Source organism: Aulostomus chinensis, chromosome 16 (genome assembly GCF_037954235.1).
Source record: "Aulostomus chinensis isolate RoL2024-O1b breed Wild chromosome 16, RoL_Achi_v1.0, whole genome shotgun sequence".
In the NCBI taxonomy this organism is placed as follows: domain Eukaryota; kingdom Metazoa; phylum Chordata; class Actinopteri; order Syngnathiformes; family Aulostomidae; genus Aulostomus; species Aulostomus chinensis.
Window position 1 is genome coordinate 14,996,530 of NC_141335.1, and position 16,461 is coordinate 15,012,990.

Sequence of the window (16,461 nt, forward strand, 5' to 3'; positions counted from 1 at the left end):
CTTTTGAGAGAGGTCAAATTATTAAGAGAATAGCTTTTTTCATGAACCCTTCCCCCTCCGTTTGCCGACAGGGTGCATCCCCACCTGATCCTTACATTGACACTTTGTCCTTTCATGAATGAGACAGTTTCTGTCTGACTTGTCAGTTACAATCAGCCATGCTAACTGTGCCCTTAAACCCATTAGTATCTCTTAGGTGACCTTTCATAAAAAAGACATAGACTGTGCCTTCATCCTTCTGTATTTTGTTACCATTTTGTTGGCGGTGGTGCTGTTGGTGTGCATTATTTTATTCTGCTTAACCCAACATTTGAATGTAAATTGTCACCTTTTTAACATTTGACCAGCATTTAAAGCTATTTCACCACATCTCTCCTGTCTCCACCTGAAGTCACTGCATCTTTTTATTGTTTCTATGGAGTGGTGAAGTGACCCCAGTCATTTCTAAAAGCCCTGTAATTATAAGTTTTTTGCATGTAATTAGGCCTAAAGAGTCTCTCTGGTGCCAGCAGACAGACAGAAACCCCCAAACAGGCAGAGCTTTGTCAGTGTACTTTTTTTTTTTTTTTGCATTCGCATGTTTCAGCTCGGGCTGCACGGTGGTGCAGTAGTTAGCACTGTGGCCTCACAGCAAGAAGGTTCCGGGTTCGAGTCCCGGCTCGGGCGCGGGATCTTTCTGTGTGGAGTCTGCATGTTCTCCCCGTGCCTGCGTGGGTTCTCTCCAGGTACTCCAGCTTCCTCCCACCGTCCAAAGACATGCAATTTGGGGACTAGGCTGATTGAATACTCTAAATTGACCGTAGGTATGAATGTGAGTGTGAATGGTTGTTTGTCTCTGTATGTTGGCCCTGCGATGGACTGGCGACCTGTCCAGGGTGAACCCTGCCTCTCGCCCGTAGATGCTGGGATAGGCTCCAGCCCCCCCGCAACCCTTACTTGTAAGGAATAAGCGGAAGATGACGATGGATGGATGGATGTTTCAGCTCTGCTATTACATCTCCATCTGGGGTAGAATTACATTTATCATAGACCTCTAAAAAAAAATCTATTGATGTTAACAGCAGGCCTTTCAGTGGTCAGTTTTTTCCAAAATTTGCTTTGCCTCTTTTTCAACAGTATATCAATTTGGACAATATAACATGCCCCCTTAGTGGGAATGAAACCAAAGCTGAATAAGAAGCTCTAACCTTACAGTAAGGAAAAGTCATCCAGACTTTCAGGGAGGGCTTCAATCCAATGACCAGTATCTGGTTGAGGGGAAAAAGTAAATTAAAAAAAAAAAAATTTGCACACAGGTGAATGTAAAAGCAGGAGTGCCGGCAGTGCGTGTTTTTGTACTTTAGTGAGAGAGGCCATCGCCAGCAGAGAATAGTGTGTGATGGGATGATCTCTGAAATCTGGAGGGGCACGCAACGGTTCAATACAGCAGACTTCCCCTTTAGAACCACTGAAGAGACACCGAGAGTCGCAAGACCGCATCCCCATCACCCTCCTGGAGACAAACAGAAGCCATTGCACTTAAAAGCAAACTTCCAAGTTTTTTTTTTTAATTAGGACACTATTTTACAAACTTTTTGGTCCAAGTGGGTGATGAAATAAAAAAGGCATTTGGAAAAAAAACTACAGTATGGAGCAGGGGCAGAGCTGCCTGTAGCCTGAGAGCACTGTACAGGTAACCAAAAGGGGCGACTGAATACCATCAAATTGAGCACATGAAGTGCATTTTTTGACATGGACAGGTTGGTTCAACTTGCTATAATAATTGTTCAAAAATATTTTGCTTCAACAAAAGGTACTTAGGATTTGTTCTCATCTTTAATTGGCAGAAGTCATTCCAATCAAAATGGTCACTGCAGATCAAAGGGTGGCAAGGTCCAGTGTATCAACAATGTCTGCATTGATTTGAAGCAACGCAATTCTCTGAAGATTTCAGGCTCAAGGTACAACTCAATTCTCTGAAGATTTCAGGTTCGAGGTACAACTCAATTCTCTGAAGATTTCAGGTTCGAGGTACAACTCAATTCTCTGAAGATTTCAGGCTCAAGGTACAGTTAGACTAACATTTCTCCTCTGCAGTATGTTGTCAGAAATCATTATAAGAATCGGAACCTGTCAGTGTGAAAAAATTGCACTTGAATTATTTTTCTTATACATTTAATGTTAATCTGTAATTTTTTTGTTCTTCTTTTCTGATAAGAGACCTATCTGTTGTTTAGTCATAAAAATCACTGGGATTATTACTGCACAAAAACACATATGGTGTACCGTACATCTATGGTTATAGACTGAAGTTCAATGACTTTTAGCCCAACATGTGTTTTAGTGTTCCAAATTTTTGTAAAAAAATCACCAGCCTTTTCCACTGTATCTCTCTTAAATACCACTATCACAATGAAGTACAAAAGCCCAAAAAATAATTATCTTAACAGATATAAAGTATCAACTACATGTTGTCAGGCGTTGGTGCTCTACAGACACACCTGGGCTACAAGTTTATTCATTGCACGAACAGTTTAAGGTTAATAGCTACTCAATTTTTTGGCCTTTGCCAAATATTATAGGGACAACATTTGTGTCAATAAACTTATCAAAATTCTGGATGTCAAAAAGTAAAAATATCCTGCGTCCAGTGAGCTGAGTGAAAGCTTACTATAAGGTTGGTAGAAAAATAAAGAACAAACATAAAGAATCATTGTGTGAGCACAGGAACTCACATACCTAAAAGCCAACTCAAAAACAGATCCTCCACTGTCGTTGCACACTGCGAGAGTTGGGTCATCTGTGAACTTGAAATGAAAACAAGGGATGACAGAACATATTAGACGTGTGTGTGTGTGTGTGTGTGTGTGTGTGTGTGAAAGCATGCGTGTGACATACCTTTACATGCAGTATGGCTGTCCCTGGAGGATGAGCATCAGTAATAGTTCTCAGAAGCTTCCCATTGGCTAAATCCCACATTGTGATCTGGCCATGCACACAGACCAGACAGACAAATAAGTCATAAAAGGAACATGTTGAACCGGTTGTAAAAAAATTTCCTACATCCATGACAATGCACACAACAAGAATCACATGTCTCTGTGGACAGAAGTAAGCCCACAAAGAATTACATGGACATATTAAAGAACTAAATTTACATCTAAGAGGCATACCTAAGTATTTTTTGGGTATGTTCAATCAATTCAAAGCCAAGAAATGATAAATGTTCTTGGCACAATGTCCACTTCAAAGAGATAGGGGCCAGCCATTTGTCTCTAAATGATGAGACATGAGTTTTTGGCAGGCTTTTTTTTTTTTTTACTTTTTTTGCAGCATAATTATTTTCAACATTTTGGACATTGTGGCGGCACGGTGGTGCAGTAGTTAGCACTGTCGCCTCACAGCAAGAAGGTTCTGGGTTCAAGCCCCAGCTCGGGCACGGGATCTTTCTGTGTGGAGTTTGCATGTTCTCCCTGTGTCTGCATGGGTTCACTCTGGGTACTCCAGCTTCCTCCCACAGTTCAAAGACATGCAAATGGGGACTAGGCTGATTGGCTTCTCTAAATTGACTGTGGGTGTAGCTGAGTGCGAATGGTTGTCTGTCTGTATATGTTGGCCCTGCGATGGACTGGTGACCCATCCAGCCCAAAGGCTGCTGGGATAGGCTCAAGTGCCCGCGCAACCCTTAACAGGATAAGTGGAAGAAAATGGATGGATGGATTTTGGACATTGTTAAACACCATACATGAAGCCAGAATACTGCCTAGAGCTAAAGAGAGAGAAGAATAAATCTAGAGAAAAAAAAGAGCTGAAAACAACCTGACACTTCCTGAGTGAGAACACAGAAGCTTAATCTATTCCCACTGAATAATTAACACTAAACAGACACATAATCCACAATAAAGCCATAAAGATGACCCTAACGTGAAGAATGATATAGTTTCAGTTTGATTGTTTTTGACATTCTTAGATGGTTAGACTTTCATATTTGGTAAGGAAGTGTTTCTTTTCTTGTCTCTCAAGGCTATGCTCATTCTGTTCTTGACAAGGTTCTTTCAAGTCGTCAATCAGTGGTCACTTATATGTGTTGCTATTGGGCAAGAAAGCATTGCATTATGCTCTTTATTTTTTTTTTTTTTTGTGCCAAAAAGTGATGTCATTTTGTTTTGACTTAACTGTGATTTGATTGAGTCCGATTGGTCATGTGTTCTGAAGGACCAAGCAGGTAAGGAGGTTGTTATTACTGAAATAAATATGCTAAATACATAATACACTAAATTAAACTCTACATCCGTCACCACTTTTTCAGAGCGGCTCCCAGTGAGGAGAGATTTCCTTATTCATCTATAGCCTACTTTCACTGCCAAACTCCATTCTGCATTCATTTATTCCTTCACTTATGTCATCATTCTTTGTGTAGTTGATTTATTATGTGCCACTGTGGTGTCTTATTTTATTTAGTAGTAATGATTAATTTTGGACCAACAGTTATAGCGGTTCTGCATAATAATTCTGATTTGCACCATAATTTCCTGTACTTCACACACAAAAATTCATGAGCCATTGTGTGTACAGGCTTCATTTTAACAATGGCATTATTGAAAACTAAATCTAAACTAGAAACCTAGGAATGTACCTGTCCTCTGGCAAAACCACAGAGAAGTCGTGAGCAGTCATGGTTGATACTAAGGGCTGAGACAGCTCCAAACTCTGCCCCAGTTGCCTTGGTACCCAGACAGAGCCGTAGAGCCTGGTTGGTATCTTGAGAGGAAAATAATGATTGACATTTAATTGCTGAAGCAGAGGTAGTAAGTCATAAATGGTAAATTAGATTAAAATACATTAGAATTGAAACCCCAGGCTTCCCCTGCCCTGAGGTTTAGCAATGTAATACAGAATCAAACAGCACATTGAAAACACAACACTCAAAACAAAACAAAGAGCTTAGAAATGCAATAAAACAGCTAATAACTCCAAATAACCAAAACAAACAAAGAAGCATGGGCCAAACAAGCTCAGCCAAACCCAAACAGATATAAGCAGAGGCAGTTTAAAAACAAAATGTACAATATTAAATTAAGTGACCTATTAGATGTGGGTGTTCATACCTTTTCCTGCCCCGGCATCATAGGAAAGCAATATGAAGAGACATGAGTCAGCCCTGCTCAAACCCCATCAAGACCTTAAATACTTCACAATGTTCACATCCTCATTCAGAGTTGCATATCTGTGGGGACCAGGACTTTTTTGTAAATTAAAGTTCTCTATGACATACCATAGAAAGTGCGTTGTTTTAGCTTGCGTCTAAAGATTATGTTGGCATTCTGTGCACCTCTGTGACTGCTGCTCAATCACATTTGTCATGTTAGCCAACAGCAGAAGCTTGAGTGTCAACAGGGCTACCCAAAGAGACTGCCAACCTTTAGAATATGAAGAGACTCTCCTCCACCTTCTAGCACATAAAATGCTGCTGACTGTTGTAAAATTATCAAATGGGGAGAATAGACAGGTCATTGGGGGGTAGAAGAGTTAACTAGAGTCTATATGTCTAATATGTTTTTGGCAGTTTGAAGGCACTTTCACGGTACTTTGCTCACAAGTTTTCTACACAGTCTATGTTAATTCATTGGGACGACAAACTCAAGAATTAACTATCATTGGGTCATCACTGAATTTTGCTTTCTAGAACTGTAGTACTATTTGAACTCTTGTTTAATCACAAATTTACAGTGTTCAAAGTAAATGAAATGATTATATTTGTGGTCTGTCTTTCCAGGGAGATTATTTTGCCAGCAGTGTCCTTTCATGGTCACTTTGAGGTATGTAGTGAATATGGCACACCAGTACGTCCTTAATGCTGGCCCTTTGCAAATAGTTGATAACCATTTTTAAAAGGTTCAAACAGAAGCCTGCATTGATGTAATCAGTCTGATCCAATTGAGTCATGTGATAAGGTGGTAGCAAGATCCAGGAACAGGAGAGGGGGTGGCTGATACCCAGCTGATAAGGAGGGAGTCAACCACTGCCTAAAGGTGCTGATTACCTGAGTCAATAAAAACCTAACTCACATACAACGTGATTTCACGTCACATCCCACCAGAGACCCAGACCAACATTCCACCAAGATAAAACATACTTTTGGCTTGTCTGAACTGCAGATCACCAAGTAGTCTTTTAAAAACAACTCGCTGGCACCTCTTATTTATAAAAAAGGTAAGTACTCTCATATACACATAACATGTAACTTCAAATTGTAAACCTTACTGATTCTATTTCTCACTAGCTTCACTAATGCGGGATGAGATTGCTAATACTTTTAACTTTAATTACAGGACATTTTGTTTGAAAGCTGTATGCAATTTGTATACTACAACATGTTTTCCTAAGTCTACTGCAATTTTTGAAATCTATTTTCTATTTATCTCTTAGAGGTGCAGTCTCAAATCAAAATTAAATGTGAATATATTGGTGAAGCTCGTCAGTCTTATTGTGAGGAGTTTTTTTTAAGAAACTGTTTTAACAGTCTTGGTAAAAGTAATATTTCTGTCATCAATTTAAAACTGTGGAGATTTTAGTTGATGTCTTATCAAAACTAAGTGTGAATTTTTGAGTCAAAATTCAGCAAATTGCATCAGGATTGTACTCCCCTTGACTGATCATAGTAATTATGACTAGAGGACCGAAAAATTGAAATGAAATAAATGAACTAAAGTTATTAAGAAATCAAACAAGTTCTAATTGGCATTTTTAGTCTTCATTAAATCAAATATAGAATACTAATTGGAACTGTATCAGTAGTCAGTAGTGAAAAAAAAACTAGTAGCACAACCCTTCAAAGCCTACAGAATTCAGATCACATTTAGGTCACATTATAAAGATTATATTTGTAAATCAAGTCTTTGAGTCTTTAAGTCCCAACTACCAAATGTTCAGCCCGGAGGTAAAGAAAAGCTATTCAGCCTTGAACAATAGAAATCCTGCTTACAAACATTCATCAAACAGGCTTTTCATGGTGAAAGTTTACTCACACCCTCACACCCACCCTCACACCCACACACACACACACACATCCTCATACTAAGATCTTTTTAAGGATCTTCATTGGCCTAATGCAATCATTACCAACCTGTGGGCCACAGCCTGAAGGTATTGCAAGTGGGCCCCCAAATAATTTCCAAAATCATATGATTTTTGTGGGGAGATGGAAATGTAATTATATAAAAATAAAATATTCGGAATAATGTTTTAAATCTTAAACTCAGTTATGTTTAAAAGAATATTAAAATGTTCAAATGTTATTTTTCATTATTTTGTTTTGTTTTTCCTTCAAGTATTAGACATGTGATAAGCAAATGAGAGAGAGGAAATTTAGTTGTTATCGGCAGGACCACTTTTCAACGGGACCGCATCGCACTTGACTTGTTTACGTTTGATGCTGATGGCTGAAAGTGGACTGGATAGCTGGCTAGCAACAGTAAGAATTAAAAGCAAAGAGAGACAAAACACTGATAGTGAATCAACAGCCATAGGAGGTGGGCCATGAAAATTTTTGATACTTAAAAGTGGGCCCTGAGTTGGAAAAGGTTGCGAACCACCGGCCTGATGCATCCCCTAGCCCCTTACCCTCAACCCAACCATCACAACTAAATGCCTGAACCTAAACTTACTGATAACCTAATTTTAACCCTGACCTAAAACCAAGTCTTAACCTTTAAATAGCCATTTGAAGATGTGAGGACCAGCCAAAATGTCCTCACTTTTTAAAAATGTACTCATTCTGTTGGTTAAAACATGCATTCTTCTCTTCATTATGTAGCAAGTACACGTATACACACACACACACACACACACACCTTGGTATGAGGTCTATCTCTGCTTTTATTACATGGCCATGTGTCTGAGTGTGTGAGATTTCTGAGTATTAATTACTGAGAATTAATGTTGTTCAAATGAATTGAAAATATGAGCCATGACACTATAGCTATGTTTACCCCAGAGATGCTAATGTGAATAATCTCATGCTTTCTTGCTTACTCCTAAAGTCTAGCCTTCTCCCCACTCCTAAGCACAATGCCTCATCGCAGCTGCTTCATTGAGATCAACAACTCCTGCAACTACACCCTTTCTAACCCAAGGTAACATTTAGCTAAAATACACCGTCAACACAAACCTTCGTATATTTAGAGTGGTAATATCTATTTATAATGTAGTATTTGTTGTAGATCCTCATTAAAATTTGGTCCAGTGGGCACTTGGCCTTAAAATTTAGAGATGTAATTGCCAAATAGCTGGAATACACTGTCAGCCATAAGCAATATACTGTAACCGCAATTAAAATCTTCCCCAAGTGTGGGGCACGACATACATTTCTAGGTTTCTATTTGGTATCTCAGAAGCCACATCTGAATGTAGCCATATCCTGACTGAGTTTTGTTTTATTTACTACATTAAAATAAGGACCTTTTAGCTCAGTAAATATGTAGTGCTACTGTCTCAAAATGTCACATCACAAATTTAACTTCCTGCTGTGCTGAGCACTTCAGAGCCAAATAGAGAACATATTTTACTCTGCTTGAGTCTGCAACAGAACTATTGTTCTGCACCACCTGCTCACGTCCCCGTCTGTCCCTCAGTCTCTTCCCTTTCTCCCTCTCTCTTTATCTTTGTCCCTCTCTTTCCTTCTGTATATCTCTCCTCTTCCATTATCTGTCTCTGTCTCTGTCCTGCTCTCCTGCTCTCTTTCCCCCCAACCAGTCAAAGCAGAAGGCCGTCCCCATCGAGCCTGGATCTGCTCGACGTTCCTGCCTGTTAAAAGGAAGGTTTTCATCGCCGCTGTTGCAGGATGTGCTTGCTGATGGAGAATTGTTGGGTGTACATTCATTGAAGGGTGTGGTACTAGACCTGCTCTACCTGTAAAGTGTCAGGAGATAACTTTTGTTGTGATTTGGCACTATACAAATAAAACTGACTTGACTTTTTTATAATGTATTTATGTTCTTGCAGTAAGTCACAAAGACATGTTCTAGACTTGGAACAATGAAGTTAAGACCTTGTTTGATAATGTGTGTGTGTGTGTGTGTGTTTTCAGGGTATTCACTGATAGCGGGTGCTGTGAGGTCCCTCTGCCACCCATGGTGGGTCCCTGTTCCTCTGCCAATGCACTGTTTAACAAAACCACTGGTGCTGCAACTGGAGCAGTCGGTGTCTTCACCTATGACCTTTTCAACCTCAACCTGAATGACTACAGCCACGTCTTAGCTGTCATGTATTCTGTGCCCTATGACCGAAACCTTTACTCCAACTGGTTTGCTGTGGGGATCTTTGAAAGAGGCAACAATTGTGACTACAATCTTTACGACATCATGTATAATGGAAGTGAAAATAATTTTGTAAGAGGAAAGGCAGACGGCTCCAGCATTTCTTATGAGGGGGATTACATCATTGTCAGTGCCTCCATGTCAGAATCGGGTGAATCTGTTCTGAGGGTGGACATCACAGATACCGGCATGTATTAGGTCAAAAGGAGGAAGATCCTAATTCTTGTTATGTCGGCAGTGAAACATGCTCAGTAATGCCAATCACATGTTCTATCATGAGGCAGTACAAAACATGAATCAAAACATGAAATAAAAGTGCCCAAGACTGTCAATTAACTGTTGGTTGCATCGCATTTGATTTAATACAAATTTAAAAAAAAATGGACATCATAATTTCTAAGTAGTGAATAATATTAAACGATGGAAGCGATTGAATTTTTTTGTATCATGGTCTAAAAGGGCAGCACGGTGGTGCAGTGGTTAGCACTGTCGCCTCACAGCAAGAAGGTTCTGAGTTTGAGGATCGGGCACGGAATCATTCGGTGTGGAGTTTGCATGTTCTCCCTGTATACTTTCAAGTAATTTAATTTCATATTTAGTGTGTTAATCCAGCACATATAAAATCTGATTTATCAGAAATACCAACACAATAATGTGGTTTAAGCCCTGGATGTTTTTTCCAAATTTTTATATATAAATCTCCATAAAAATCCCTCATAAACCTTTTAATCTCTTTTTAAATAAAAACAAGACTTGAAATGAAATATGAAATATCATAATTAATATCTTTAGATCCTATTTTTGCATTAAGTATCTCTTTAAAATTAGAACTGAAGTGTACTGTGAAAAAGATAAAGGAAATATTTTTTCAGTGAAGGAAAGAGTAACTGCCAAATGCAGGTAGTGAATATCTGTATATGATATGTCCAGTATTTCACTGGAAAAAAACTACATTTATTTAGTACACCATAAACAAAATCAAATCTTTCCTTCTTAATATACTCATTACACTTTCAGCCACTTGAGCCACAATTTAAATAGCTTCACTGTCATATCCCTGGTATGTTTAACAGGTGACTTGTTCTAAAATGCAATAAGTGATCACTCCTGCTGGATAGCATTTGCATTGTTCACACTTTAAAATGTTAAGAGGTTCTCATGTTCAAACTTACCAAAGACCAGAGCCAGACCATGAGATGTTCCCACAGCAATCACACCAGATACTGTCTGGACACAGGGAAATAGACGGCTTAGAACTGATGAACACTGACAAATCAAACACCAGAAAAAAGCATTGACAGAGACAGAAACATGACCCACTTGTTCAGAGATTCCGTAGTAATGACACTTTGCTAATTTACACAGAAACTAACAATGGTGGCATAATGTCTCCCCAGTGTGTGAATTAACACCAATCACCCAAAACATTAAAACCAACGGTCTAATACTGTCTCACTAGTGCCACTACATGGATGTGGATGCAAATTGCACAGAACCACAGAAGGTGTCCTGTGGTGTCTGAATAGGTTGAAAAACTATCATCCATCCAATGAAGGCAAATAGCTAAAAACACAATGTCTAATACTATTTGCAACAAATGGCAGTAAAGCAACAAGGACAAAACAGACAATACTTTTATTTCCTGCCTATGGGAATTACTGCAAAATGCCTGCAATATGGTTTTAAATGCAGCTCTCCTGTATCATTTATGTTGCCTCTTTCCTATGAAACTGAGCAACAGCTCTTAAAGTAACCAAACCAAAACTTTTTTCACTTAGATTTTTGAAAAGTTACAGAGAAATATAATTGTATTATCTTTGCATTATCTTTCTGGGAACAAAATTATTTGTTTAAAATGGTATCTTTTACACAACTAGCCAATGTTTGACGACTAGCTGATGTTAGGTGAGTGTGCTAATGATACATGCACCCTAAGATATTCACAAAAGTAAAGACACTTTTCGAAGATGCTTTAATTCAGTCATGTCTTATGAGATGCATGTATATATGTAGCTAGGCACATGGCAACAACTTTTATTTTCCAATGCACCCTTAAAACAGGCAGTATGCTACCAAAACCATCCTCTTGACTGAAATTATCTCTTCTCAACGATGAATAAACAAAGACTCACTATAGCTGTTGGCAGTCCAGCATCCACTTTATCCTAAAGAAAAATACAAATGTTATCATTATTCTGGAATATAATCGTAATGACTTCAATTTTAAAGGAACAAATAGTGCTACATTTAAGTACTGAATAAAAAAAAAAAACAGAATTACTCTGTCCAATCAAGTGGCACAATTAAGTAAGAGAAAGTGCATGTGTGTGTGTGTGTGTGTGTGCGCGCGTGTGTGCATGTTTTATTACAGCAGCAGAGACGATTTGTGCAGAAATGCCTTTCAGCAGGCTGTGACGAAGAACAGATCCATGTACTGTTGCATTCAAGTCCACAGTCCTCTTCTTCCTTCATGTCCATCCACACACAAAGACAGGTTAAGATGCATACACGTCTCTCTCTCTCTCTCTCTCTCTCACACACACACACCCACACCCACACACACACACCTTAATATGAGTTCCATCTAAGGCCTCTTCAGATGTAATGCATTGTATGTACAAAAAGACAAAATGATTGATCGGGATCTTCAAGTCCGAGAGATGCGCAATTGGTAATTTTCTTTCCTACTATGAAACAAAACTAGGAACACATTTCTTTTGATAATATTTCTCTAATGGCAAGTGTTATCGGACCTTCTTTGACTCAAGTTCTAGGATAGCACCTGTATGCCACCAAGTTCTGTATAATCATGGTACACAATTGGATATCTAGGAGACTGATACAGTCAAAAGTGCAAAAATCACAGGCTGGAGTGGAACTTTGCTCTTGATGTTAGAAATTCTCAATTTTAATCAAAATATTCCTTCTTCAGCTGTTATTAACATTTCCGTGTTTCCCACATTTTGTATTGTAAACTGTTTTCTTGTCTGTAACAACATCTACTGCACGTCTGTCCGTCCTGGGTGAGGGATCCCTCCTCTGTTGCTCACCCTGAGGTTTCTCAGATTTTTCCCTGTTAAAAGGGTTTTCTATGGAGTTTTTCCTCAGTCGATGTGAGAGTCTAAGGGCAGAGGATGTTGTTATGATGCCATGTAAAGCCCTTTGAGACAAACTGTTTGTGAAAACGGGCTCTACAAATAAAATTGCCTTGCCTTGCCATATTTGATATAGAACAATTTGATTTGCTTTCCAAATAGAACAGCTAAACAAGTTATATTTCATGTGTTCAAGCATGTGCATGCATTCATGCAGACATACATGAATGTGCAGGTATGTGTATGTGCATTTTCTTGCCGTTTGAGGTGTGCAGGGTCTCCACTATCAGAGCTGGCCAGAGAAGCAGTGTCGCAGGAGTGAGCATCAATATTGTCTGTATTCAGCACACAGGTATCCTCCAACACAAATGGTTCCTCCTCGTCCTCCAGCTGCAGACACAGCAGACAACACAACACTTAAACCAGCAGTTCTTGCAATTTTTATTAATCAACTGTCATCACAAACCTCAAATATTAATGTTATCAACTTGAATTGTCTGTAAAAAAAATATTACTCTGCATCACACACGCTGACATGCTGAGGTGACATGACGGATAGGCTACCTGCTTACTGATGACCGATGAACATAGCATCATATGATTGTTGGAGGCATGACGTAACAAGAGCGATTAGAAAAATGTGCTGCATTGATGACACCAAGTTAAACTTCAAATTATAGTGTTACTGGAACAACATACATATTATTACATGTTTAGTTCACACAAAGACATGTTGTATAATGCAGTTTTGACTCAAACTTATCAAATTTGGTCCAATAGTGCTTGTGTACACTACTTTAATGATGAATAACAAAGCAACATCATAGCTCATATGTGGATTTGTCCAAAAGTCCATCCTAACATGCCATTTAGTTTTCCAGTATGAACAGTATGTGAGATTTTGTATTATGTCTTTGAACTTGAAATGCCATTGATTTACAGATAAAATAACAGTATGTGGGGCAATCTGAATACTATGCCATCACAACTCTTGCAATGCAATAGTGATGACAGCACCAGCAATAAGACAGTAGACAGTAACCCTTTGCTCTACAACATGATGTAAATAATGTATCAAAGTGTAAGTATGAAGGCTTCCCTTTGCAAATTTTAATATTCTTTCCCAAATTAGTTGACTGCCTGATCACATCATTATCTGTAGATGGTTACCTTGGTTCTGTATCTCTACCTCAAATGAAGCTCTCACTGATTTGTTAATTACATGTAGAGCAATGTGTCCAAAATGCAACTTGTCTTATTTGTTGAGCTATTGTCTCTGTGCATGACGTTTGTTTAGTATTTTATTTATTTCAAAAGAAGGGACAGAAGATATTAATCAAAATGTACATGTAAATACACCAGATTGTAGCCACAAGATGATTTCCATACGTAATCCCATAGGCAAGTTGATGTTACATGGCAAGACAAAGTTACACAAGATACATGCAAAAAGATGCACATGCTAGTGGATCACGCTAGCTGCCACCTCCCTCCATTTGCAGCCCCTAAATTAACTTTATTCCCTCCAGGTTGTCTGACCCAGTATTTTATAACAACAATATTTTTTATTCTCAAAAGCAAAGGCAAAAAAAAATGTGAACCTAAACTCATCAACAAATGTATAGACAAAATGACAGTGGGGTATTTGAGGTGTTGAAAACACTGCACCCTAACTGCAAAATAGTTCAAACTACGTTTTTTTGTCTTTTTTTCTCTGATTCTAAAAGTACAGTGTCTAGTTTTAAATTCACATCTCATTGTGAATGCTATGCACAACCCCCATTAACATTATTGAAGGCAAAGACCATTTCAGAAAAAAGTGTATTTGCTGACTTTTGACTGAGGTATGCTAACACTTCCGATCCACTACCATTCACTGAGCTAAGCTAACTAGTGGTCAATCATTCTGAGGGTGTCTAGGTCTCCTAAAATGCACACGCTAACTAATTATCTCATTCTGGACAATGAGAATTACTCAAAAAAAGGTCATGATTCTTTAAAGGCCAAAATATACTTGACCTCATTGAGGATACTCTCCAAGGTGGGAGGTGTGTCTACTTGAGGAATATCAAACTCCTTATCATCGATCTGAGAACAGAAGGTAAACAAAAACACAAAGGTTAGAGACAAAGTTGGTGCTTTCATTCTCTACTTGTTACACTCTCAGAGAATGACAATCCCATCAACTCCAAACTTTCCTTTTGAAATGAAGTTGTCCATACAATGCCTCACTCCCTCTCCCTACAAATCTCTCTCTAAGTTCCATGTTGCTGCGGTGTACTGACTACTTACTGACAATACAATAACAGCTACTTCCAAATGAAATCCTTCAATGAGTGGTAATTTAAACAAGAGTCAGTCTGAGTCTATTTTATGGCAAATGATTGTATAGGTTTTTTTAGTTATAATTTCCATCCATCTTCTTTCAATTATATGTGAAGCCTATCCGAGCAGCTTTTGGGCATGAGGCAGCGTATGCCCTGGACGGGTCACCTGTTCATCGCAAGGCCAACACATAGACAACTATTCACACTCACAACCACACGTAGTCAATTTAGAGTATTCAATTAGCCTAGTCACCATTTACATGTCTTTGGACTTTGGGAGTACTCCGAGAGAACACACGCAAGCACAGGGAGAACATGCTAACGCTACACAGTGCCCGAGCCGGGGCTCGAACCCTCAACCATCTAGCTGTGAGGCGACAGTGCTGACATTGATTTAGTTTTGTAGGACTGTCATGATTGGATCAGTGACCACAGGATGGTGTTACTCAATCATCAGCATTTTTTTTAAATCACGTGATAAACTTCAGACAGGGACAACCGAGTCGGCCGATGTGTTCACTCTTGTGTAAATACCATGTTAAAACGAGAAGCAAGCGAGAGTGGTTTCGATCGAAAAAAAAGTACCAATGACCTCGCCTTGGAGCAGTCAAGCAGGCAACGTTACAGGCATGTAACGCCACAGCTGTGGAGAACCAGGCATGCGCAGCTGGAACTCAAATGAACCGAGTCATGACATGATGCTAGGTTACAATTTCTTGTCGGTTCACTCCAGATAAACATCACGAGTAAGAATGCAGGGAGCTGGGCTAGGGTACAGCTGAGCAGTGGCACATATCCGGAGTAGATATGAGGAAACAAGCAAGCTAGTGCAGCCATGAAACCAGAAAACGAGGATAGAGGGTCTCACCGCGTCCACCTCCACCAGTGTGAGCTGAGACGAAGCCGAGAGCAGGCTGCTACTGTCAGGAGATTCCGACATATTTGAGCTAAATAACAGCACCAAACTACCGAGCGTCTTCTTCTTCTTCAGTTCTATTGGCGGAACACAAACCAACGTTACACATGCATGGCGTCACCCAGTGTACCGAATATGTAACGTCATGGCTTTGCGATAGGCAAGTGGTCCTGGCCCTAATAATTAAATACATCAAGTGATTTAATGTATTTAATTATTGGGGCCAAAACTAGTGCATTCCTAATGAGGACTACTACTGATTGGAACTGTTGGAACTTTTTAATGGTCATTAGAAGCTGTTATTTGTTGTTGGTCTGTTACAATGCCTAATACTTTGACCATCCCATCAACAGTATGCATGTATAAATGATGTTTTTGAATTACCATTTTCTCAATCTCTCTCTATCTCCTTCTACCATATGGTAGAAGGAGATAGAGAGAGATTGAGAAATATATACTGTATGTGTGTGTGTGTGTGTGTGTGTGTGTGTGTGTGTGTGTGTTTAAGGGCTGTCACTTTAAAGTATTAATTAGATTAATTAGTTACACTGCAAATTAACTCGTTACAAAAAATGCAAGATTAATTACAGCACACTTGTGTGGCAATTCAATGCGAATTTTACCCAGACACGAGCGTTTTAAACTTGGTCCATTGAAGGACCTGTACTTGGCAGTGGCACATCACTTCACACTTCATGCATTGCTAGTCAAGGTGCCTATTTGAGACTCAGCCTTAAGATGCCCTGACTTAGGTTTTATTCAATCACCAATAAAAATGTGGATTTCAGATCTTCTCTTCTTAGTGTATTCATTTGATAAGTCATGAA

The 16,461-nt window shown here is 39.0% G+C and overlaps 2 protein-coding genes across 3 annotated transcripts in view; one reads left to right on the forward strand and one right to left on the reverse strand.

Moving 5' to 3' along the window:
* Positions 1-15,778, reverse strand: part of vps8 (VPS8 subunit of CORVET complex) — a 53,502-nt gene extending 37,724 nt beyond the window's left edge. The window contains exons 1-11 of one of the 2 annotated variants that reach the window (XM_086179861.1): positions 15,587-15,778; positions 14,411-14,479; positions 12,651-12,781; positions 11,666-11,762; positions 11,429-11,461; positions 10,469-10,523; positions 4,616-4,740; positions 2,878-2,964; positions 2,719-2,786; positions 1,339-1,492; positions 1,188-1,247 (exon numbers count right to left, since the gene is read on the reverse strand). In XM_086179861.1, coding sequence (XP_086035987.1) covers positions 1,188-1,247; positions 1,339-1,492; positions 2,719-2,786; positions 2,878-2,964; positions 4,616-4,740; positions 10,469-10,523; positions 11,429-11,461; positions 11,666-11,762; positions 12,651-12,781; positions 14,411-14,479; positions 15,587-15,658 — 951 coding nt within the window. In that variant the 5' untranslated portion in view covers positions 15,659-15,778. The remainder of the gene's footprint in view (positions 1-1,187; positions 1,248-1,338; positions 1,493-2,718; positions 2,787-2,877; positions 2,965-4,615; positions 4,741-10,468; positions 10,524-11,428; positions 11,462-11,665; positions 11,763-12,650; positions 12,782-14,410; positions 14,480-15,586) is intronic. The other variant, XM_086179860.1, reaches the window with a different exon arrangement.
* On the forward strand, positions 6,100-9,637 carry LOC147247649 (uncharacterized). The gene is made up of 3 exons (XM_086180630.1): positions 6,100-6,192; positions 8,022-8,114; positions 9,068-9,637. Exons 2-3 carry the CDS (start codon positions 8,050-8,052, stop codon positions 9,492-9,494), a joined length of 492 nt encoding a protein of 163 aa, XP_086036756.1. The 5' UTR covers positions 6,100-6,192; positions 8,022-8,049; the 3' UTR covers positions 9,495-9,637.
* Positions 15,779-16,461: the final 683 nt, after the last annotated feature.